This window comes from Equus przewalskii, chromosome 18 (assembly GCF_037783145.1).
Source record: "Equus przewalskii isolate Varuska chromosome 18, EquPr2, whole genome shotgun sequence".
NCBI classification, from domain to species: Eukaryota; Metazoa; Chordata; class Mammalia; order Perissodactyla; family Equidae; genus Equus; species Equus przewalskii.
In genome coordinates, this window is record NC_091848.1 from 55529615 (window position 1) to 55554752 (window position 25138).

The 25138-nt window shown below is 40.8% G+C and overlaps 1 protein-coding gene across 9 annotated transcripts in view; it reads right to left on the reverse strand.

The window, feature by feature from the left end:
• The window catches only part of NXPE3 (neurexophilin and PC-esterase domain family member 3), a 46410-nt gene that overhangs the window by 12142 nt on the left and 9130 nt on the right, over positions 1–25138 (reverse strand). For all 9 annotated transcript variants that reach the window (XM_070581986.1, XM_070581980.1, XM_070581989.1 and 6 more), the window contains 2 exons: positions 3152–3906; positions 275–348 (listed from right to left, as the gene is read on the reverse strand). In XM_070581986.1, the coding sequence (XP_070438087.1) occupies positions 275–348; positions 3152–3906 (829 nt within the window). The remainder of the gene's footprint in view (positions 1–274; positions 349–3151; positions 3907–25138) is intronic.

The following is a 25138-nucleotide window of genomic DNA, read 5'->3' on the forward strand; positions in this document are numbered from 1 at the left end:
GGTAGATACCATATTGGACAGCACAGCTCTGAAGGCTCCTGAGGGAGGGAGGAAGAAGACAACTTTTACATGAGCATAAACAGCAAAACCCAAGATTATGCAATAAGATCTGATTTATGTTAATCAAACAGCTCTTTCAGTATTTTCAATTGTGCCCAGAAGTCACCATGGCAAATTAAAGGGAAAAAGAAGTTTTTGTAACATCAGTGAAACTACAGGGCCTCAACCCACTTAGCAAGAACCACTGTCAATCCTGGAGCTCATTCCTGTTTACCTTTCGTCCTCCTGGGAATCACGGTCACCCAGTCAGGTCCACTGGAGTTGATCGGCACTTTGATATTGACACCACTTTAGGAGGAAGAAAAAGAGCACAAGCTTAGATTCAGGAACATTTATTTTCCAATATGCATCTTTATTCACAAATAAAAAAATGGATATGACTTCACAGAGCCTGATTAAGATGAAATATTCTTATAATGTTCATCAACACAGTTAATACTTAATAAACTAGGTCTCTTGTAATAAGCAGGTTATATAGATATATAAACTGAATAAGAATTACATAGGTTCCTATGTTTTCACTGCTTAGCCCTAAGAGTGCAAACTCCAGAATGACAAATACTGGTTTGAATTACTTACTCCCCTTGGACTCAGAATGGCTCACACTGATGAAAGTGTCTATTTTGTCACTATTTGTTTTCAAGCTGCAAATCTATGCAGCATTGAGTCACAGCAGATTCCTGATGCCCTGCCAAGAAGGCAGATAAGTCCCCCTGGGGACATGTGTCCCCAGACACACACTCACGTGGTACTTTGTTCATCATGAGTATGGCTCCCTTACTAAAATGCACGCTCTTCAACGACATGGACTGTGTCCCACTCACCTTTTGTCTTCAGGACTTAGCACAGGCCCTTGACTAGAGTCCGTGCTTGGAAAATATCTGATGGAGGGCTGCATGAGAAAGCAGGGCAGAGTGGAGTCCAGGAGAAGATACAGAAAACTTAGAGTAACTGTTCCAGACACTGGGTCACAATAATTAGGCCTCTTACACTTAGACCAAAAACAAACAGACAAAAAATGCTAAGTTTCCAAACTCTTGATGTAGGAACTTGCAGTCATGATTTTTTGTTTCATCAAAAATCAATTCAAAAGAGATTTGTTCTTAACTAACTCTTAAGCTTCTATTATGTGCCAGGCACTGTCTTAGAAGCTAGTAAACAAAACATGCAGCACCTCCGTTTCTCAGAAGAGACATTCTCATGGGAAGGAAGGAAGGACAGGAGCTACATTAGAGGATATCCGGATTTCACAGCTTAAATCAGTGACACTTGAGAGAGAACAGGCGTTCTAAGAGAGCACAGATAAACTGCTTGCACAAGTTTAGCACTTTAAGGTAAAAATGAAAAGTTCACCTCTGCAATTTTCCTGTAAAAATGTTTAACCTCAATCTAGTTATGCAGGAATCATAAGGCAGCAAATCCAAATTAAAGGTCAGGACAGACATTGCTTTATCCTTCTGGATTCACAGGTGCTTTTTTGGTTTTAACGGTGGGATTTACTGTTAGCAATATTTTTAAATTTTACACTAACAATTCTCTAACCTTTCTCCCACTTTTTTCCACACGGAATTTCAGTAAATTACAAGCTACACTCCTCCTCTTTGCTAGGCCACTAAGTGGACTGACAACACAACTCTAAAAGGCTGTAACTGAGCAGTCTTCACACAGAGGCAAAAAGTGCACGGAAATGAAATAATCTGCTCCCAGTCATCAATAAATAGCGTGTCTGAGGTCTGAAGCCAGGATTCAAACTACAGCTAACGTCCTTTTGTCCTGAGCTGTGCAAAAAAGTCGGCAGCCTTCTTGAGAACGGTACAGTAAGTACCCTGAGGCATGCTCCCCCTGCCGGCCTTCTAAAGCATGGCAGGAGTCCGCCAAACGTGCACAGACTGTTTTGACCAAAAGTTGACTCCAGGAGAAGTGGAAATCCGAGGGTTTTATTTTAGAAGCTCCTATAGTCCACACACCCTATGGTAGGAATCTTCCCCCACCAAGTAATGAGTGGCCACAGAACAAAATTTTTTAAGGTGTTCCGATATACTCAGCAAAAATCCCTCTCTACCAGGGAATGTTTAAAAAGTACATATTTCATTAAAAAATAAAAAACATTTTTACATCCTTACAAATAATGGTACTTTTTGACCAGGTAGCTTTTCTAACTTTGTTTCTTAGGAATGTTGTTTTACTTCAGAACTATATGGACTGTTGAAGAAAACAGAAATTCTAATTCACACTGACTCCACACATTTGGCTCTGCACATTACTTCATGTATTGATCATTATGCTAAAAAGTTTTACATTTAGTTTCAAAAATAGGAATTTGTGCACAATGATGTAGTAATTTCAACAACTGTTAACTTAAAAAATGTAGTTTGCTATGGTGTTCCTGGTTTGCCATGCTTACCATTAAATCAGCAATATTGCCATAATTCATCTTTTCCCTGTCAATCAATTTTTATATGACTTTAACAACTGATAATATATCACTTAAAAATGTTTTAGGGCCGGCTCCAGTGGCCTAGTGGTTAAGTTTGGTGTGCTCTGCTTCTGTGGCCCGGGTTCAGTTCCTGGGTGCAGACCTACACCACTTGTCTGTCAGTGGCCAAGTTGTGTCAGTGGCTTACATAGAAAAAGAGGAAGATCAGCAGTGGGTGTTAGCTCAGGAGAATCTTCCTCAGCAAAAACAGAAAAACAGTTTTAGTTTATTAGACATGAAGCTAAAACACCAACCTGACTACCAGCCCTCTAGCTGCCCTGTTCTTGGATGGTTCTTTCATCTGTGAATAAGTGACCCTGCTTATACAGCTACAGACATGCTATGTAGTTCTGAAGTAAAACATAGATAGGAGGGTAAAAAAACAAAAATTCAAGGGTAAAAGGTCTTTAATTTGAACTGGAACAAGTACTAAACTTCACTTTTAAAAAACAAATCACAAAATATAAATCTGTGTTTATTTTCTTATTGACCATCTCTCCTGAATGGGGCCAAGTTCAGAGAGAGAAGCAGCATATAACCAAAACCGGAAAGTCTCCTAAACAGGATAAGGACGGCGGAAAGCGACTCTTCCATCAACCGAGAATGGGAGCGCACCTCTGGAAGAAGGCATTCTCGGCAGCGGTGACAAGGCCCTTCAGGTACCCGCCTTTGAAATGGTTAATCCTGCTGCTGCAAGGCAGCTTCTTCGGCTTGAAGCAGAACCAGGGTTCTCCAGTGTAGAGATCTGTGAAGTTACACAGGGGCAGGCTCCCAGGAAGACACACGTTGCATTCAGTAGTCTCAGAAATTCTTCCTGAACGGAAGAGACTCTTGAAATAGACCCTGTCTGGCTTCTCTTCCTGCAGGTGCTGAAGAACTCTGATCCCTTCACTGGGGTGGACCAGAGATACAGACACTTTAACTTTGCCTGGCCAGAGCAATGTGAAAAAGACCTTGTAAGACCCATTCTGGTAGTCTACCACTCTGCCCACAGCACCTGCCTGCAGCTTAGGAGAGTGGATTCTGGCCTGCAGGTAGTCTCCACCATACTTCTTGGGCTTTCTCTGAAAATCCTGTACATGAACCAGCACCTCTAGCTGGCTTCCCACCTTGAAGAAGGCTGCAGAGTTCAAGATGACAAAGTAGCTGGAAGAAGGGTCAGTGCTCTTCAAAAATGGGACTGGGCCCATGTCAGGCACCTGCCACTGTAAGGCGGCCAGCAAGGAGTCCTCTTCCATGCGCTCCCGGCTGGACAGAGTCTGGTGCTCATAGCCACAGTAAGGATTCCGGCTAATTCCTGACACCTGGGAGGAAACAAACTGCCCACTACTGTCGATGAACATGGCCGAAACAGTCTCATGATCCAAGTACTGAAGAGAAAGACACAAACGACAGAAACCAAAGCTACAATGAATTTCCTCATATTCAACCAAATAAATCTCTGCTTCAGTTTAAACTTTAATAAAACTACATGCAATGGCATTGTTTCAAAAACCAGCACTCACGAGTTTTACAGGGCTATCTCACTGTAACACGGTGAAATCAAGATGAGGAATAAAGTCACAGAGGGATCCCCACACTTTTGTGAGTTTTACCTCCTGGAGCTCAATCAGGTTCCCACAGCAAATATCAGAGAAAAATTTCCTTGTGCTTCCAGCAAGAGAAGGGGAAAAAGGAATTATTTTGAAATACACCAGAGCATTCTGTTCTTCTTAACAAGGCCTGCCCTCAAGAGAAACTATTTTACCAGAGTCTAACCTATTGGGGTAAGGAACATACACAATTCCAGCCCATTCTAACCATTCTGTCCAACTTAAGGTGTGTGGGGAGGACTAAGAAGCACTTTCAGAGCTCACAGCCATGAGCACAGGGTCACTAAAAGACCAAGATTTAATCGTAGAACTAAAAGACACTTCACCTCCCCAACACCTTACCACCACTAAAAGCCTATTTATCAGAGTTCCTTTTACCCAATACATCATGTCCAGCTTTCAACAAAAAATTACAAGACATACTAAAAGGCAAAAAACAAAGTTTGAAAACACAGATCAAGCATCAGAAGCAGACTCAGATATATCAGGGATGTTGGAACAATAAGACCAGGAATTTAAAACAAGTGTGATTAATATGCTAAGATTTCTAATGGCCAAAGCAGACAACATGAAAGAACAGATGGGCAATGTAAGGAGAGAGATGGAAATTCCAAGAAAGAATCAAAAAGAAATGCGAGACAGAGCAGAGAGGATTTTTAGGGCAGGCAAAAAACTCTGTATGATATTATAACGATAAACAGATGTCATCATACATTCATCCAAACCCAAAGAATGTACAACACCAAGAGTGAACCCAAATGTAAACTACAGACCTTGTGTGATTATGACATGTCAATTGACAAATAAAAATGGCAAGCAACAGGATATATTGGAGAATATGAGGAAGCCATTTGGTGTAAACCTAATTCGGCCTGACCTTGTCTTTCCAAAAGGGCCTGACCAAGGCCGTTGAGCATGCATTGTATATCTGCTTTAGATATTCCCTATGGCAAGAACAAAGGCCCTTGAGATAAAGGTGCAACTTCCCTCCCTCTCCCAACGCTGGCATTTCCTTAAGGATTAAGCATCTTTCCTTAGGCTAGGAACTGATTGCTGTGACCACCCAGCTCGAGACAATAAGCTTGCCTCCTGCTACCCCCTCTGAGATAGCAGACCCACTACCTGCTGTGTCCATCAAGTGCTGTGCCGACAGGGCAATCTTGTGACTATTGTGGAAGGGACATTTCAATCATATGTGAAACATCCTGTTTGGGGGTATATAACCACTCTGTATACCTCACTTCTTTGGTGCCCTTTCTTACTTCAGGAATAAAGGCCCCGGGCCATGGTCCTCAGATTTCAGCTCAGAATAAACTCACCCAAATTTTCATTTATAGATTGGTTATGGATTATTTTCGTCGAGACAATGTAGGTTCATCTTTTGTAAAAAATGTACTATCCAGTAAGTGACATTAACAACGGGGAAGGCTATGCATGTGGGGGATGCATGTGGGGGTAGGGAATATATAGAGAAACCTCTGTAATCTTCCTGTAGTGTAAGTCCTGACAGGTGATCTTTCTTTTTTGAACTTTGATTGCCAAGACATCCATTTCAAAGAGGCATCCACTTCAAAGACAGCTATGTCAAAAAAACACATTGCCAGCCACATGACTAGATAAAGAGTCAGATTACCCCACCACTGCTCCTTTGTTTGAGAGATCTTGGTTGATTTAGATAACTAACCACTTACACTTTTTTTTTTTTGAGGAAGATTAGCCCTGAGCTAACATCTGCCAATCCTCTTCTTTTTGCTGAGGAAGACTGGTCCCAAGCTAACATCCATGCCCATCTTCCTCTACTTTTTTTTAATATGTGGGACACCTACCACAGCATGGCTTGCCAAGCGATGCCATGTCTGCACTGGGGAGCTAAACCAGCAAACCTGGTGCCACTGAAGCAGAACGTGCAAACTTAACTGCTACACCATGGGGCCAGCCCCTACACTTATCTTTAAGTGAAATGAATGACAGCAATGATACGAGGGACAGGAAGGAGAAATTAGGAATATTTTATAACTGCACTACCCAGGAAGCGATATACTGTTGTTTGATAGTAGACTTAGATTAGTTGGAAATGTGTATTGCAAACTCTAGGGTAATCACCTAAAAAAGTAAAATAAAGGCCCGTCCCGTGGCCAACTGGTTAAGTTCGCGTGCTCCGCTTCGGCAGCCCAGGGTTTCACTGGTTCAGATCCTGGGCACGGACATGGCACTGCTTGTCAGGCCATGCTGAGGCAGCACTCACAACTAGAATATACAACTATGTACTGGGGGTGCTTTGGGGAGGAGAAGAAGAAAAAAAGCAAAGATTGGCAACAGATGTTAGCTCAGGTGCCAATCTAAAAAAAAAGCCCTTTCTCCTTCCTTAAAAAAAGAAAGTAAAATAAGAAGTATAATTGATATACTAAGAAAGGAGAGAAAATGGAATCTACAAAATGCTCAGTTAAAACCACAAGTCAGAAAAGTGCAGAAGACAAAAATAGGAACAAAGAACAAGTACAAGGAATAGAAAACAGTAACAAATATGGTAGATGTTAATCCAACTATATCAATAATCACTTTGAACATCAATAGGCTAAATGTACCAATTAAAAGACAGAGACTGTCAGAATGAATTAAAAAACAAGACTCAATTATATGTTGTCTACAAGAAATCTACTTTCAATGTAAAGACATACATAGATTACAAATAAATGGATGGAGAAAGACATACCACGCCAGCACCAATCAAAAGAAAGTGGGAGTAGTTATATTAATTTCAGACAAAACAGACTTCAGAACAAGGAAAGTCGTCAGAGATAAAGAAGGGCATAATATAAAGGGATCAATTCTCCAAGAAGACATAACAATCTTTAATGGATACGTGCCTAACAATAGTCAAAATATGTGAGGCAAAAACTGATAAAACCGCAAGGAAAAACAGATGAATTTGTTATTATAGTTGAAGACTTTAACACTCTTCTATCAGAAATGGACAGATCCAGCAAGTAGATAATCAGTAAGGACACAGTTGACCTCAACAGCACCATTAATCACCATCAATCAACTGAATATAATATACATCTATAAACTACTTATCCAATAACAGCAGAATATACACTCTTCTCAAGCCTCATGTGGAACACTTACCAAAACAGACCACATTCTGGGCCATAAAATACACCTTGAAAAATCGAAAAGAAGAGAAATCATATAATGTCTGCTATTAGACTACAATGGAATTAAACTAGAAATCAGTAACAGAAAGATAGCTGGGAAATCCCAAAATACCTGGAGATTAAACAACACACTTCTAAGAAATATAGGTTTGGTTTCAAAGGATCATCTTCTATATTGAGTAACATTTACATAAACATAATAATGTAAATGCCGTATGCTATGATGTTTAAGCATAACAATCAATCCATAAAGAATAGACATTAGCCTTAATTATAGTTAGAGCAATAAATCTAAAGATTATAAAACCCGATGATGCAAAAGTAATATTATAGGCTAACAGAAGTCAAACGTAAAATAACGCAGGAGTACTTTTCTTCCTCACTCACAGGAGGCAGTTAAGACATATTGTCTAATGCTTTTAGGGAAACAAAGACCTAAATACACTATTTAATGTAGAGAAATGAAAACAATTTTACAAATTTTGGAAAGAGAGTGACAGAAAGTGTGAGTCATCAGAAGATCTCACCTTTCACTCTTAACAAGAGGAGGAGTATCAGCCAACATTGTTGCACACTTATGTGCCAGACACTCTAAAAGACTTTACATGAATCTTTCAATACGATTTCAAACCATCCCATAAGATAAGTCCTATGATTAAGTCCACCTTATAGACAAAGAAACTAAGGCACAGAATGGCTTAGTAATTTGCCCAAGATCATGTAGGTTATGAGTGATGAGGATCAAGGCTGCCCCTGCCCCAAGGAGAGAAGTCCAAGGTGACCTGCCCTACATACGGATCTATATCATCCTCCGGGAAGCATAGGATGTCCTGACCTGATCCAATCCGATTCTTCTCTAAAGTTATAAGACCATCCAATAACCAGACCCCACCTACACTGGTACCATTTTAATGACTTTTTTTTAACATAATCTTTCTTTGCCTTGTAAAGAAATAACTCACATGTCTATGCTTTATAAATTTAGCCGTGCCCTCAACCCATTGCAGCTCTTTACTGCCCATGGGTCCTGTCCCCATGCCTGCAGCTCTTACTGCCCATGGGTCCTGTCCCCATGCCTGCAGCTCTTACCGCCCATGGGTCCTGTCCCCATGCCTGCAGCTCTTACTGCCCATGGGTCCTGTCCCCATGCCTGCAGCTCTTACTGCCCATGGGTCCTGTCCCCATGCCTGCAGCTCTTACCGCCCATGGGTCCTGTCCCCATGCCTGCAGCTCTTACTGCCCATGGGTCCTGTCCCCATGCCTGCAGCTCTTACCGCCCATGGGTCCTGTCCCCATGCCTGCAGCTCTTACCGCCCATGGGTCCTGTCCCCATGCTGCAGCTCTTACTGCCCATGGGTCCTGTCCCCATGCCTGCAGCTCTTACTGCCCATGGGTTCTGTCCCCATGCCTGCAGCTCTTACTGCCCGTGGGTCCTGTCCCCATGCCTGCAGCTCTTACTGCCCATGGGTCCTGTCCCCATGCCTGCAGCTCTTACTGCCCGTGGGTCCTGTCCCCATGCCTGCAGCTCTTACTGCCCATGGGTCCTGTCCCCATGCTACTCCATGCTATTCTCTGACTAAAAGAGCACTACTGCCAGACCTTCAGAGTCCAAGAAATCTTTCTTTCGACTCCTTGACTCACCAAGCCCGCATCAATGAGCAGTAAGCCAGGATTGGAACCCAAGCAGTCTGACTTCAGTCTGGGTTCTGAACTACCCACACTATCCTGCGTCAGGTGGAAGGGTCAGGAGATACGATGCAAACTTGACAAATCCAGATAAGTATGTGATACACAATTAGTGCTAATTCCCAAATAATTAAAAACAGCAGTTATATCCAAGAAACAACACTGAAAGTGAAGAAAGGGGAGGGAATTCAATTATATACTTAATATCATTCTCTACTCTTTGAACTTTTTTATATGTTTCATTAAGTGTTTTCTTAATACATAGAAGCACAGATGGACAAATGGACAGGAAAAAATAGATACGTGCCTTTGATATAGTGATTTATAGGAAGTACATATTTGGTCTTTGTCCACAGTTCCTGGCTCTCAGCTGCAAAACCCTTGGAATTTCCTGAGTGATAAGAGCAATGGGAGCATCTTTTGTTATAAAATTTGGTTTCTTCTCCTCAGTTCCTGAAAATGCTGCAGAGCCATAAAGGTGAAATGGGTGTCTTGTTGTTCATAACAAGCCCCTTTCCACCACAACTGGGTTTATGTTAATGAGGTGACTTTTGGAAAGCACCTAAGTGTGTTGGCTGGTTTTAGCAGAAGCAACCATGATTACAGGGTTGGAATTTATAGTCCCACCCTCTGACCTCTGGGAAGGGGAGAGTAGCTGGAGGTTGAACCCATCGCCAACAACCAATGACTTGATCACTCACGCCTACAGAATGAAGCCTCCATAAAAACCCAAAAGACAGGGTTTGGAGAGAGCTTCCAGGTTAGTGAATACGTGGAGAGTTGGGGAAAGTGGTGCATTCCTAAAGGCATGGAAGCTCCGTGCCCTTCCCACATACCTTGTCTTAACGCATCTCTTCCATCTGGCTGTTCCTGAGTTTTATCCTTTTATAATAAACCAGTAATCTAGTAAGTAAAATATTTCTCTGAGCTCTGTGAGCTGCTGTAGCAAATTAATCGAACCCAAAGCATGGGTCAATGGACCCTCCGATCTACAGCCAGTCTGTCAGAAGCACAGATGACAACCTGGACCTGCAACTGGCATCTGAAGGTGGTGGGGGGACAGTCTTGTAGGACTGAGCCCTTATTAACCTGTGGGATCTGATGCTATCTCCAAGTAGATAGTATCAGAATTGAGATGAATTGTAGGACCCCCTGCTTGTATCTAAGAATTGCCTAGTGGTGTGGAAAAAATCTCACACACACACACACACACACACACACACACACACACATTGGAAAATGGGTGCAGAAAACTACATCCTACATTGTACAATGAGTTAGATTGCAAGTGGGAAAAAACCAGTAACAACAACAAAGCAAAACGAAAAATTACTCTTCTCAATAGTTAGTATTACCTGTTATAAACCACCAAACCAAGGTCTCGACTCCCCAAATATGCTAAACCACTATGAAATCCTATACAAGGTAAAAATAACTCCATACAAGGTAACATTAACCCCAAAATACAAGAAGGTTTTTTAATGATCTTCTTAGATCTGTATTTTTTCCTTCTCATTTTACACTTACATACAGACATTTTCAGTTGAAAGGATTTCATTAGGAGTCTTCATTTTAAAGAAGCACATGGTATTATTTGTTCATTAAAAAGGGTAATGGGTTCCGCCAGGGCAGCAGACAAAACTCTCTGTCAGCCATTAGCGGAGGGGCCACGCCCAGCATTCACAACTCTGGGAAAGTCCCGGAGAGAATCCCAGAGGGCGAGGTGACCCCCAGCTGCCGTTGCCCGCCCCGTGGGGCTAGGGATTGCCGGAGATCTCGGAGAGGACTCGGGCTGGGTGAAGCTCCAGGGGCCGGCTCCGCAGCCCAGAGGGGAGGCTCCGGAGTTCCGCCCGGGCAGCAGACAGGGCTCTCTGTCTGCCATTAGTGGAGGGACCACGCCCAGCATCCACAACACTGGGAGGGTCCCAGAGAGAAGAATATCAGGCAGGGCAGCAGCTGACCACCTACCACTGAAATCAGGATCTCCGGCTATCCCCCAGACAGGGCAAAGGGCTCCCTGAGTTCCTGGGAAACAGGACTGGGGCTGGGTGGAGTTCCAGCGACCCAGCTCCGTAACCTAGGGGGAAACCCTACAGGCTCACAGCAGCCTCAGCGAAAGCCTCTGCACAGCACTAGTAGAGAGCACCCATCCGGGAGCCACAAGGCTGGAAGACCCGGAGACAAAAGTAGCATAGCTAGGTGAGCTAACCACAGACTGTAGAAGATGCCAATAGCTGTGCTGCGACCCATAGTGGACAAGTGAGATTTTGTGGGTGCCGACAGTGACAGAGCGGCAACTATAAGTGATCCTACCCCTGGCCGCTGGAAAAGCCCATAACACCGTTGCAGACCCCAAGGAGGGAGCACGTCTAGGTGGGCTGCAACAGTAGGCACCAGCAGCCTGAAGTCCCTCTGTGACGGCCCCCACGGCAGAAGAGGGAATCCAAAGGACCAATGTGACTACGAGGAGGGGCCCAGGCCCAGTTAGCAACTGTGGATAGGGTTCCTGGTTGGTGCAGTATAAACAGCTGCTCCCCCACCACACCAGCAGAAACAAGTGGAAGGAGCAACTAAACTCTATCTCTATGCAGAGGCACAAATCTACAACATCAAGCAATATGAAAAAATACATTAAATCTCCAGAACAGAAGGAAAATAACAAATACACAGAAAACAATCCCAAAGAAAATGAGATATATAACCTAAATGATGATGACTCCAAAACAGCCATCATTAAAATACTCAATGAGTTAAGAGAGAATTCAGATAGACAACTCGACGAGTTCAGGAGCTATGTCACAAAAGAGTTTGATAGGATAAAGAAGAACCAAACAGAAATACTGGAAATGAAGAACACAATAGAGGAGATTCAGAAAAATCTAGATGCACTGAACAGTAGGGCCGATAATATGGAGGAAAGAATTAGCAATTTGGAAGATGGGAATATAGAAATGCTGCAGGCAGAGGAGGAGAGAGAAGTAAGACTAAAAAGATATGAAGAAACTCTCCGAGAATTATCAGACACAATTAGGAGATGCAACGTAAGGATTATAGGTATACCAGAGGGAGAAGAGAAGGAGAAAGGGGCAGAAAGCCTATTCAAAGAAATAATGGCTGAGAACTTCCCAAATCTCGTGAGAGAGATGGATCTTCAGGTGACAGAAGCCAATAGATCTCCAAACTTTATCAATGCAAGAAGACCAACCCCACGGCATATAGTAGTGAAGCTAGCAAAAGTCAACGACAAGGAGAAAATACTAAGGACAGCCAGGCAAAAGAAACTAACCTACAAAGGAATCCCCATCAGGCTATCAGCAGATTTCTCAGCAGAAACTTTACAGGCTAGAAGAGAGTGGAATGATATATTCAAAAATCTGAAGGACAAAAACCTACAGCCGAGAATTCTCTACCCAGCGAAAATATCCTTCAAATACGATGGAGAAATAAAAACTTTCCCAGATAAACAAAAATTAAGGGAGTTCATTGCCAGAAAACCTCTTCTTCAGGAAATCCTCAGGAAAACTCTCATTCCTGAAAAATCAAAAAAAGGAAAGGGGCTACAAAACCAAGAGCAGAGGAGATAAGTAGAAGGACAACAACAGAGAGTAGCAGCTCTTCATCAGAACAGATTAAACCATGGAACAAGAAACAAAGGAAATTGAAGAAAACCGGAAAACAAGACACAAAATGGTAGTGGTAGGCCCCCACATCTCAATAATCACTCTAAATGTAAATGGATTGAACTCCCCAATCAAAAGACACAGAGTGGCAGGATGGATCAAAGAACAAGACCCAACAATATGCTGCCTCCAGGAAACACACCTCAGCCCCAAAGACAAACACAGACTCAGAGTGAAGGGATGGAGAACAATACTCCAAGCTAATAATGAACAAAAGAAAGCAGGTGTCGCTATACTAATATCAGACAAGGTAGACTTCAAAGCAAAACAGATAAAGAAAGACAAAGAGGGGCAGTATATAATGATAAAAGGGACTCTCCACCAAGAAGACATAACACTTATAAATATATACGCACCCAACACAGGAGCACCAAAATTTGTAAAGCAACTCTTAATAGAACTAAACGAAGACATCAACAACAATACAATAATAGTAGGGGACCTCAACACACCATTAACACCAATGGACAGAACATCCAGACAGAAAATCAACAAGGAAATAATAGAATTAAATGAAAAATTAGACCAGATGGACTTAATAGATATATATAGAACACTTCATCCAAAAACAGCAGGTTACACATTCTTCTCAAGTGCACATGGAACATTCTCAAGGATTGACCATATTTTGGGAAACAAAGCGAACATCAATAAATACAAGAGAGTTGAAATAATATCAAGCATCTTTTCTGATCATAATGCTATGAAACTAGAAATCAACTACAAGAAAAAAGCAGAGAAAGGTGCAAAAATGTGGAGACTAAACAACACGCTTCTGAACAAACAATGGATCATTGAAGAAATTAAAGAAGAAATCAAATATTATCTGGAGACAAATGAAAATGAGAACACGACATACCAAATTATCTGGGATGCAGCAAAAGCAGTCCTAAGAGGGAAATTCATCGCAATACAGGCTCACCTCACTAAACAAGAAAAAGCTCACATAAGCAACCTCAGACGACACCTAACAGAACTAGAAAAAGAAGAACAAACAAAGCCCAGAGTCAGTAGAAGGAGGGAAATAATAAAAATAAGAGCAGAAATAAACGATATTGAAACAAAAAAGACAATAGAAAGGATCAATGAAACAAAGAGTTGGTTCTTCAAAAAAATTAACAAAATCGACAAACCTTTAGCCAGACTCACCAAGAAAAGAAGAGAAAAATCGCAAATAAATAAAATTAGGAATGAGAGAGGAGAAATCACAACAGATACCAATGAAATACAAGGGATCATAAGAGAATACTATGAAAAACTATATGCCAACAAATTGAACAACCTGGAAGAAATGGACAACTTCCTAGACTCCTACAACCTCCCCAAACTGAATCAGGAAGAAATGGAGAATCTGAATAGGCCAATCACAAGTAAGGAAATAGATATGGTAATCAAAAACCTCCCCAAAAATAAGAGTCCAGGACCAGACGGCTTCTCTGGAGAATTCTACCAAACATTCAAAGAAGACTTAATACCTATTCTTCTCAAACTATTCCAGAAAATTGAGAAAGTTGGAGTACTCCCTAACACATTTTATGAAGCCAACATCACTCTGATCCCCAAACCTGACAAGGACAACACAAAGAAGGAGAACTACAGGCCGATATCACTGATGAACATAGATGCAAAAATCCTCAACAAAATTCTGGCAAACCGAATACAGCAATACATCAAAAAGATTATACACCATGATCAAGTGGGATTTATACCAGGGACACAGGGATGGTTCAACATCCGCAAGTCAATCAACGTGATACACTACATCAACAAAATGAAAAACAAAAACCACATGATCATCTCAGTAGATGCAGAGAAAGCATTCAACAAGATCCAACACCCATTTATGATAAAAACCCTCAATAAAATGGGTATAGAAGGAAAGTACCTCAACATAATAAAGGCCATATATGACAGACCCACAGCCAACATCATACTCAATGGACAAAAACTGAAAGCCATCCCTCTGAGGACAGGAACAAGACAAGGGTGCCCACTTTCACCACTCCTATTCAACATAGTACTGGAGGTGTTGGCCAGAGCAATTCGGCAGGAAAAAGAAATAAAAGGAATCCAAACAGGTAATGAAGAAGTAAAACTCTCGCTGTTTGCAGACGACATGATCTTATATATAGAAAACCCCAAAGAATCCATAGAAAAACTATTAGAAATAATCAACAACTACAGCAAAGTAGCAGGGTATAAAATCAGCATACATAAATCAGTAGCATTTCTATACACTAACAATGAACTAACAGAAAAAGAACTCAAGAACTCAATCCCATTCACAATTGCAACGAAAAGAATAAAATACCTTGGGATAAACTTAACCAAGGAAGTGAAGGGTCTATACAATGAAAACTACAAGACTTTCTTGAAAGAAACTGACGACGACATAAAGAGATGGAAAGACACTCCATGCACATGAATTGGAAAAATAAACATAGTTAAAATGTCCATACTACCTAAAGCAATCTACAGATTCAATGCTATCCCAATCAGAATCCCAAGAACATTCTTCACAGAAATTGAACAAACAATCCTAAAATTCACATGGGGCAACAAAAGACCCCGAATTGCTAAAGCAATCCTGAGCAAGAAAAACAAAGCCGGCGGAATCACAATCCCCGATTTCAAAACATACTACAAAGCTACAGTGATCAAAACAGCATGGTACTGGTACAAAAACAGGTCCACAGATCAATGGAACAGAATTGAAAGCCCAGAGATAAAACCACACATCTATGGACAGCTAATCTTCGACAAAGGAGCAGAGGGCCTACAATGGAGAAAAGAAAGTCTCTTCAACAAATGGTACTGGGAAAACTGGACAGCCACATGTAAAAGAATGAAAATTGACCATTCTTTTTCACCATTCACAAAAATAAACTCAAAATGGATCAAAGACCTAAAGATTAGGCCTGAAACAATAAGTCTTCTGGAAGAGAATATAGGCAGTACACGCTTTGACATCAGTTTCAAAAGAATCTCTTCGGACACTATAACTCCTCAGTTGAGGGAAACAATAGAAAGAATAAACAAATGGGACTTCATCAGACTAAAGAGCTTCTTTAAGGCAAGGGAAAACAGGATTGAAACAAAAAAACAGCTCACTAATTGGGAAAAAATATTTACAAGCCACTTATCCGACAAAGGGTTAATCTCCATAATATACAAAGAACTCACACAGCATAACAACAAAACAAAAACAACCCAATCAAAAAATGGGCAGAGGACATGAACAGACATTTCTCAAAAGAAGATATGAATATGGCCAATAGACACATGAAAAGATGTTCATCATCGCTAATCATCAGGGAAATGCAAATCAAAACTACACTAAGATATCACCTTACATCTGTTAGATTGGCAAAAACATCCAAAACCAAGAATGACAAATGTTGGAGAGGTTGTGGAGAAAAAGGAACCCTCATACACTGTTGGTGGGAATGCAAACTGATACAGCCACTATGGAAAACAGTATGGAGATTTCTCAAAAAGTTAAAAATAGAAATACCCTATGACCCAGCCATCCCATTACTGGGTATCTATCATAAGAACCTGAAATCAGAAATCCCAAGAGTCCCTTGCACCCCTATGTTCATCGCAGCATTATTTACAATAGCCAAGACATGGAACCAACCTACATGCCCAGAAACTGATGATTGGATAAAGAAGATATGGTATATATACACAATGGAATACTACTCAGCCATAATAAAAGACAAAATTGGCCCATTCGCAGCAACGTGGATGGACCTCGAGGGTATTATGTTAAGCGAAATAAGCCAGTCAGAGAAAGACGAACTCTCTATGACTCCACTCATAGGTGGAAGTTAATATATTGACAAGGAGATCTGATCGGTGGTTACCAGGGAAAAGGCGGGGGGGGGGGGAGGGCACAAAGGGGGAAGTGGTGTACCCACAACATGACTAACAATAATGTACAACTGAAATCTCACAAGGTTGTAATCTATCATAACATTAATAAAAAAAAAAAAGGGTAATGGGGGCTGGCCCTGTGGCCAAGTGGTTAAGTTCCCACGCTCCGCTTCAGCGGCCCAGGGTTTCACCGGTTCGGATCCTGGGCGCGGACGTGGCACTGCTCATCAGGCCATGCTGAGGCGGCGTCCCACATAGCACAACCAGAAGCACTCACAACTAGAATATACAACTACGTACTGAAAGGCTTTGGAGAGATGAAAAAAAAAAATGGGTAATAGGAAGAAAACAAAATGACTTTAAAAATTTTCCTTTAGCAGAGGACATCAGCATCATGACAGAATAAGACATTACTCCTTTTCATCCACCTTTTTAACAATTAATTAGGCATTCATCCACAAACAAAAGTGCCTCTAGGGGATCCAGCACCACATGCCCAGGAAGCCAGGAGGAGTCTTACCCACATGTGCATCTAGTAATAGGCAGACAGATCTCAGTCCAGGCTGCAGAACAGAGCCAGTGAACTTGCATTCACCCTTCTCAGCTGCAGTCAAGGAAAACCTGGAGATGCTGACCTGGGCAGATACTGATGGACAAGAAAGAATTTGTAGAAATCCAGCCCTCACAAAGGGAGATTCCAGATGCCACTGGAGCAGAAAATAAACCCAAACAAACGAGTTTGGACACACTGAGAGGGTAAGAGAAACTTTGTCAGCGTTGACCCTCCCCCAACATGACATAGCATGGGGCTGAACTATCTGGCAGCATCCTCTCTGAAGAGGGAAAAGGAGTGGTGAGTTCCTGCCCAGCTGCCCCTGCTGTGTGAGATGCTGCTGGAGGAACCCATTTCTCTCCAGCAGCACCCAGAGTACTGAGGCAGGACCTCCATGACTGGCAGGAGGGAGATTAGGCAAGAGGCAGATAAGAATATCACAAGGCATTGAAGGGACACAGTTCCTGCTGACTGTGCTCAGGACTTTAGCAGGAAGTCCACCCATGACCCTATTCTCCTGGAGGGTCAGAGGTAGACGTCCTGCTAAAGTCCTGAGCAAGGAGAACCTTACCTGACAATCTCCCCACCGAGCCCACAGGCACCCCCAATGCCCTGAATGCTAAACATATACCTCCCCCTACTGAGACTAGCTTCTTGTACGTGCTCCCAAGGGAAGCAGCAAGTCTGGTAAAAGCAGTACTATCAGAAAAAGAGACCAGTATCAATGAGCAAGAGAGAAACCACAAACCTGAGCTATAGTGCCACCTTCTGGAAAACAAAGGAGGTTAACAGCAGCTAGCCCAGTGGGTTGTAAGAACCAGAGAAGCCATAAAAGTTTAAGATTTGTGTCACAAGAAGAAGCAAGAAGAGTGGAGCAGGTATAACCATAGCACCGAGAAAACCCCAGATATAATAGGACCAATGAACAGTTTACCCAATCTGAGACAATTAGTAAAGATTTGAGGAGGTGCATGCTACTTCAAATGCTAAAGCAGCAATGCAAATCTACAAGGAACATGAAGAATCAAGGAAACATGTCATCACCAAAAGATAACAACAATTCTCCAGTAACTAAGCTAAAAGGCATGGAATTTAGTGATCTAGTTGATAAAGAATTCAAAACAGCTGTTTCAGGAAACTGAAGGAGCTACAAAAAAAACACAGACAATTGAACAAAATACATGAACAAAATGAGAAATTTACAAAGAACTAGAAACCATAAGAAAGAAGCAAACAAATTCTGGAGCTGAAGAATTCAATGAATGAAATGAAAAATGCAATAAAGAGCATCTACAACAGAGAAGATCAAATGGAAGACAGGATACGTGAGCTAGAGGACAGGAACTTGGAAATAACCCAATCAGAAGAGAACAAAGAAAAAAGAATGAAAAAGAGCACAGAAAGTCTACATGATCTATAGGATGCCATCAAACATACAAACAGTAGAATAATTGGGGTTTGAGAAGGAGGAGAGAGGGAAAAGGAGGCAGAAGGTTTCTTTAAAGAACTAGTAGCTAAGAACTTCCCAAACCTAGGGATATACTTGGACAACCAAGTTCATGAAGCTAAGAGATCACCCCATTACCTCAATGCAAAGAGACCCTCACCAGGATATATCACAATGATACTGTCAAAAAAAAAAACATATACAGAGAATCCTTAAAGCAACCAGAGAAAAAAAGACTATAATCTACAAAGGAACTATCAGTTCTTTTGGCTATCAGTGGATTTCTCTAAAAGAATCAAATGACATATTCAAAGTGCTGAAAGAAAAAAACTGCCAGCAAGAATACTCTCTCCAGCAAGTTACCTTTCAGATATGAAAGAGAAATAAAGGCTTTCCCAGATAAACAAAAGCTGAGGTGGTGCATCACCACTAGCCCTGCCTTAGGAGAGATGCTGACAGGAGCTCTTCAAGCTGAAATGAAAAGACACGAATCAGTGACACGGAAACATATGAGAGTAAGCTACATGCTGACAAAGGTAAATATACAGTCAGATTGAGAAAACTCTAATTCTGTACTAGGACGGTGCATTAACCACTTAACCATAATGTAAAGGTTAAGGGAAAAAAGTGTTAAAAATAACTATAGCTCCTATACTTTGTTGACAAACATGCAAAATAAAAAGAGGTAAATTGTGACATCAAAAATATAAAAGGTGGGGCCAGCCCCGTGGCCAAGTGGTTAAGTGTGTGCACTCAGCTTTGGCGGCCCTGGATTTCGCCAGTTCAGATCCCGGGCACGGACCTAGCACTGCTCATTAAGCCACGTTGAGGAGGCGTCCCACACAGAAGAACTAGAAGCACATACAACTAGGATATACAACTACGTACTGGGGGGCTTTGGGGAGAAGAAAAACCAAAAAAAGAGGAAGATTGGCAACAGACGTTAGCTCAGGGCCAGTCTTCCAAAAATATATACATATTTTTTTATATAAACATATATAAAAGGGTTGACCTTTGTATGCAACAGAAGTTATGAGCTTAAAGTGGACTGAGATGTTTTATGTAAGCCTCATGAAAACCACAAAGCAAAAACATAGAGTAAATTCACAAAAAAGAAAGGGAAAAACAGAGCATACCACAGTGTAAAATCACCAATTTACAAAGAAAGGAGAAACAGAGGACAAAAGAAGCAATGAAAAACAAAACAACCAGAAAGCAATTAATAAGATGGTATTAATAAGCCCTTACACATCAAAAAATACTCTAAGTGTAAGCGGACTGAATTCAACAACCAAAAGGCAGAGAGTGGCTGGATGGATAAAAAAACAAGACCCAATGATATGAAGCCTACACGAGGCTCACTTCAGATTTAAGGACACACACATCGCCTCAAAGTGAAGGGATGGAGAAAGATATTCCATGCAAGTGGAAACCAAAAGAAAGCGAGAGTACCAATACTTACATGAGACAAAATAAACTTTAGGCCAAAAACACTAACAAGAGACAAAGATCATAATATATTGGATAAAGGGGTCAATTCATCAAAAAGATATAACAATCATAAATCTGTACCCACCCAACATTGGAACACCTAAATATATTAAGGAAATATTAACAGAACTGAAGGGAGAAACAGACAATAATAGTAGGGACATCAATTCCCTGCTTTCAGTAATGAATAACCGAGACAGGAAATCAACAAGGAAACACTGGACTTGAATCATACATTAGACCACTAGATCTAACAGACATTTACAGAACATTCTGTCCACAGCAGCAGAATACACATTCGTCTCAAGTGCACATGGAACATTCTCCAGATTAGACCACAGGATAGGCCACAAAACAAGTCTTAGCAAATTTAAGACTGAAATCATACCAAGTATCTGTTCTGACCACAATGGTATGAAACTAGGCATCAACAACAGAGAAATGCTGGGAAAAATACAAATATGTGGAAATTAAACAACAATCCTGAACAACAAATGGGTCAAAGAAGAAATCAAAAGAGAAGTCAAAAAATATCTCAAAACAAGTGAAAATGGACACACAACATACTGAAACCTACTGCAAAACGAGTTCTGAGGGGGAAATTTATAGCAATAAATGCACAGACTAAGAAAACAGAAAGATTTCAAACAACCTACCTTTACACCTTAAGAAACTAGAAAAAGAAGAAGAAACTAAGCCCAAAGTTAGCAGGAGCAAAGAAATAACAGAGATCACAGTGGAAATAAATGACACAGAGACCAGAAAAACAATAGAAAAGATCAACAAAACTAAGAGCTGATTTTTTGAAAAGATAAACAAAACTGACAAACCTTTAGTTACACTAAGAAAAAAAGAAGACAAAATCAGAAATGAAAGAAGAACATTAAAACTGATACCACAGAAATACACAGGATCATAAAAGACACTATGAACAATTATATGCCAAAAATTGGATAACCTAGAAGAAACGGATACATTCCTAGCAACATACAACCTACCAAGACTGAATCAGCAAGAAAATCTGAACACATCAATAACTAGCAAGGAGATAAAATCAGTAATCAAAAACTTCCCAACAAAGAAAAGCCCAGGACCAGATGGCTTCACTGGTGAATTCCAGTAAAAATTTAAAGAAGAATTAATATCAAACATTCTCTAACTCTTCTAAAAAATTTAAGGGGAGAGAACACTCCCTAACTGATTTTATGAGGTTGGCATTACCCTGATACCAAAGCCAAATAAGAATACTACCAGAAAACTAAACTACAGGCCAATAGCCATGATGAATATACATGCAAAAATAAAAAATATTAGCAGGGGCCGGCCCCGTGGCCAAGTGGTTAAGTTCACGGGCTCCACTTCAGCAGCCCAGGGTTTTGCCGGTTCGGATCCTGAGCGCAGACATGGCACCGCTCACCAGGCCATGTTGAGGTTGCATCCCACATGCCACAACCAGAAGGACCCACAACTAAAAAAATATACAACTATGTACTGAGGGAATCTGGAGAGAAAAAGCGAAAAAATATATATATATTAGCAAACCAAATACAATATATTAAAAACATTATATCCTATACACAAAACAATAAATGTGATACATCACATTAGTAGAATGAAAAATAAAAATCATATCATCATCTCAATAGACGAAGAAAAAGCATTTGACAAACTACAACATCCTTTCATGATAAAATCCCTCAACAAATCGGGAATAGAAGAAACATAATAAAGGCCATACACAACAAACCCACAGCTAACACCATACTCAACAGGGAAAGACGGAAAGTTTTTATTCTGAGATCAGGAACAAGACAAGGGTGCCCACTCTCACCACTCTTTTCTTTTTTTTAAAGATTGGTACCTGAGCTAACAACTGTTGTTGGTCTTTTTTTTTTTTTTTTTTTAATTCTTCTCCCCAAAGCCCCCCAGTACATAGCTGTAGATTCTACTTGTGAGTGCCTCTGGTCATGCTATGTGGGACACCGCCTCAGCATGGCCTGATGAGCGGTGCCATGTCCGCACCCAGGATCCGAACCAGCAAAACCCCGGGCCGCTGAAGTAAAGCGCATGAACTTAATCACTCAGCCGCAGGGCCAGCCCCCTCACCACTCTTATTAAACATAGTACTGGAAGTGTTAACCAGAGCAAATAGGCAAGACAAAGAAACAGACATCCAAATCAGAAAGGAAAAGGTAAAATTGCCATTATTTGTAGATGATATGATCTTACATATAGAAAATCCTGAAGACAATCAAAAAACTGTTGGAACTAACCAACAAATTCAATAAAGGTGCAGGATATAAAATCAATGTACAGAAACCAGTTGCATTTCTATACACTAATAACAAAACATCTGAAAAAGAAATAAAGAAAACTATCCCATTCACTTTAGCATCAAAAACAAAATAATTAGGAATAAATTTAACCAAGAAAGTGAAAGATCTGTATAATGAAAACTACAAGAATTTGATGAAAGAAATTGAAGATGACACAAACAAATGGAAAGATATCTCATATTCATGGATTGGAAGAATTAATATGTTAAAATATACTATCCAAAGCCATCTACAGATTCAATGCAATTCCTATCAAAAATCCGAGTGCATTTTTCACAGCAATAGAAAAATCAATCCTAAAATTTGTATGGAACCATAAAAGACTCTAAATAGCCAAAGCAATCCTGAAAAAGAAGAACAAAGCTGAAGGCATCACATTTCTGATTTCAAATTATACAAAGCTATAGTAATCAAAACAGTGTGGTACTGACATAAATACAGACACCAGACCAATGAAATAGAATCAAGAGCCCAGAAATAAAGCCCCACATATACAGTCAACTAATATTTGACAAGGGAGCCACAAATACTCAATGAGGAAAGCACCGTCTTTTCAGCAAATAGTGCTGGGAAAACTGGATAACCACAAGCAGACAAACAAAATTGGACCCATATCTTACACCACTCACAAAAATGAACTCAAAATGGATTAAAGACAAATGTAAGATCTGATATCATAAAATCCTAGAAGCAGCAGCTCCTTGACAGTGGTCTCAGGAATGATTTTTAGATATGACACTAAAAGCACAAGCAACAAAAGCAAAAATCAAGTGGGGCTACATCAAACTGAAAAGCTGCTGCACAGCAAAAGGAATGATCAACAAAATGAGAAAGCAACCTATGAAATAGGAGAAAATATTTGTAAACTATATATCAGATAAGGAGTTAATATCCAAAATATATTAAGAACACATACAACTCAACAACAACAAAAAACAAACAATCCAATTAAAAAACGGGCAGAGGAACTAAGCAGACATCCAAATGGCCAACAGGTACATGAAAAGATGCTCAACAATATTAGTCATCAGGGAAATGCAAATCAAAACCACAATGAGATAGCACCTCACGTGTGTCAGAATGCCTACCATCAAGAAGACAAGAGACAACAAATGTTCATGAGGATGGGGAGAAAAGGGAACACTCGCGCACTCTTGGTGGGAATGTAAACTATTTCAGTCACTATGGAAAAGAGTACGGAAGTTCCTCAAAAAATTAAAAATAGAGGGGCCAGCCCCGTGGCCGAGTGGTTAAGTTCGAGCGCTCTGCTTTGGCAGCCCAGGGTTTCACCAGTTCAGATCCTGAGCACGGACATGCCACCACTCATCAAGCCATGCTGAGGCGGCATCCCACATGTCACAACTAGAAGGACCCACAGCTAAACATACAACTATGTACTGGGGGACTTTGGGGAAAAAAAGGAAAAATAAAATCTTTTATAAAAAAAAAATTAAAAATAGAACTACCATTGATCCAGCAGCCCCACTTGTGGGTATTTACCCAAAGGGAATGAAAAAAGCTATCGAAAAGATATCTGCACTCCCATGTTCACTGCAGCATCATTCACAATAGCCAAGACAGGGAAACGACCTAAGTGTTCACTGATGGATGAATGGATAAAGAAAATGTGGTATCACACACATGTGCACACGCACACACACAAACACACTGGAATATTATTCAGCCACAAGAAAGAAGAAAATTCTGCCATTTGCAAGAACATGGATGGACTTTGAGGGCATTATGCTAAGAAAGATGAGTCGGACAGAGAAAGGCAAATAATGTATGATACTACTTATATGTGGAATCTAAAAAAGCTGAACTGATAAAAACAGAGTAGGATGGTGGTTAACAGGGGCTGGGGGTGGGGGAAGTGGGGAGATCTTAACGGTACAAACTTGCAACTAGTAGACAAGTTCTGGAGATGTAATGCACGGTTCAGTGACTATAGTCAACAATACTCTATCATAAACTTAAAAGCTGCTAAGAGACAAGATCTTAATTGTTCCCACCACAAAAAAAGAAATAATAACTATGTAACATGATAGAGGTGCTAGCTAACACTACAGTGGTAATCATACTGTAATATATAAATGTATCAAATCAGCACATTGTACACCTTAAACTTATACAATGTTTTATGTCAATTATATTTCAATAAAAAAAAGAAAATTTTCCCTTACCTATTGGTTGTCTTTCAGGAAATATTCCAGCCTCCCTCTCCTTTTTAGTTGTTGTGAGGACATGACAAACCATTAAGGACCAAACCACGCACTATGTGCTCACATCATACCCCCTGTCATCCCTACCTTTTTCCTCTCGTCCTCTCCCATCACTCGTTCTTTGGGTAGCCACACCAACTATTCATGACTAGCTGATTGACCCATGCAGCCCAATCCAAGAATCACCAGACACTCCATGCTAAGCCACCTGAATTTTACTCACAAATGAAAAAGAACTCAAAAAGATCAATCTGCTTAATTTTCCTAAATGACAACTCTATTCCAGGCCAGTGACAGGGGTGACTTCAGGGACTGCCATCTTTTTAGATTCAGAGCCAAGGGGAAACACCAATGGTCACTCCTGGAGCCACTGCAAGCTGTGGACTGGAAGGAACATTATGGCTGCCTGTCCCATATCTGTTTCACTCCTTGCCTGCTGAAAAACACCACTGCTGTTTGCTGACCTGTCAGCTCAGGGGTGGGCCTGATTGATCAAGGGACAATCTCAAGTGACTGATTTAGGAATAGGCATGTGACCCAATTCTGGACTATGAAAAA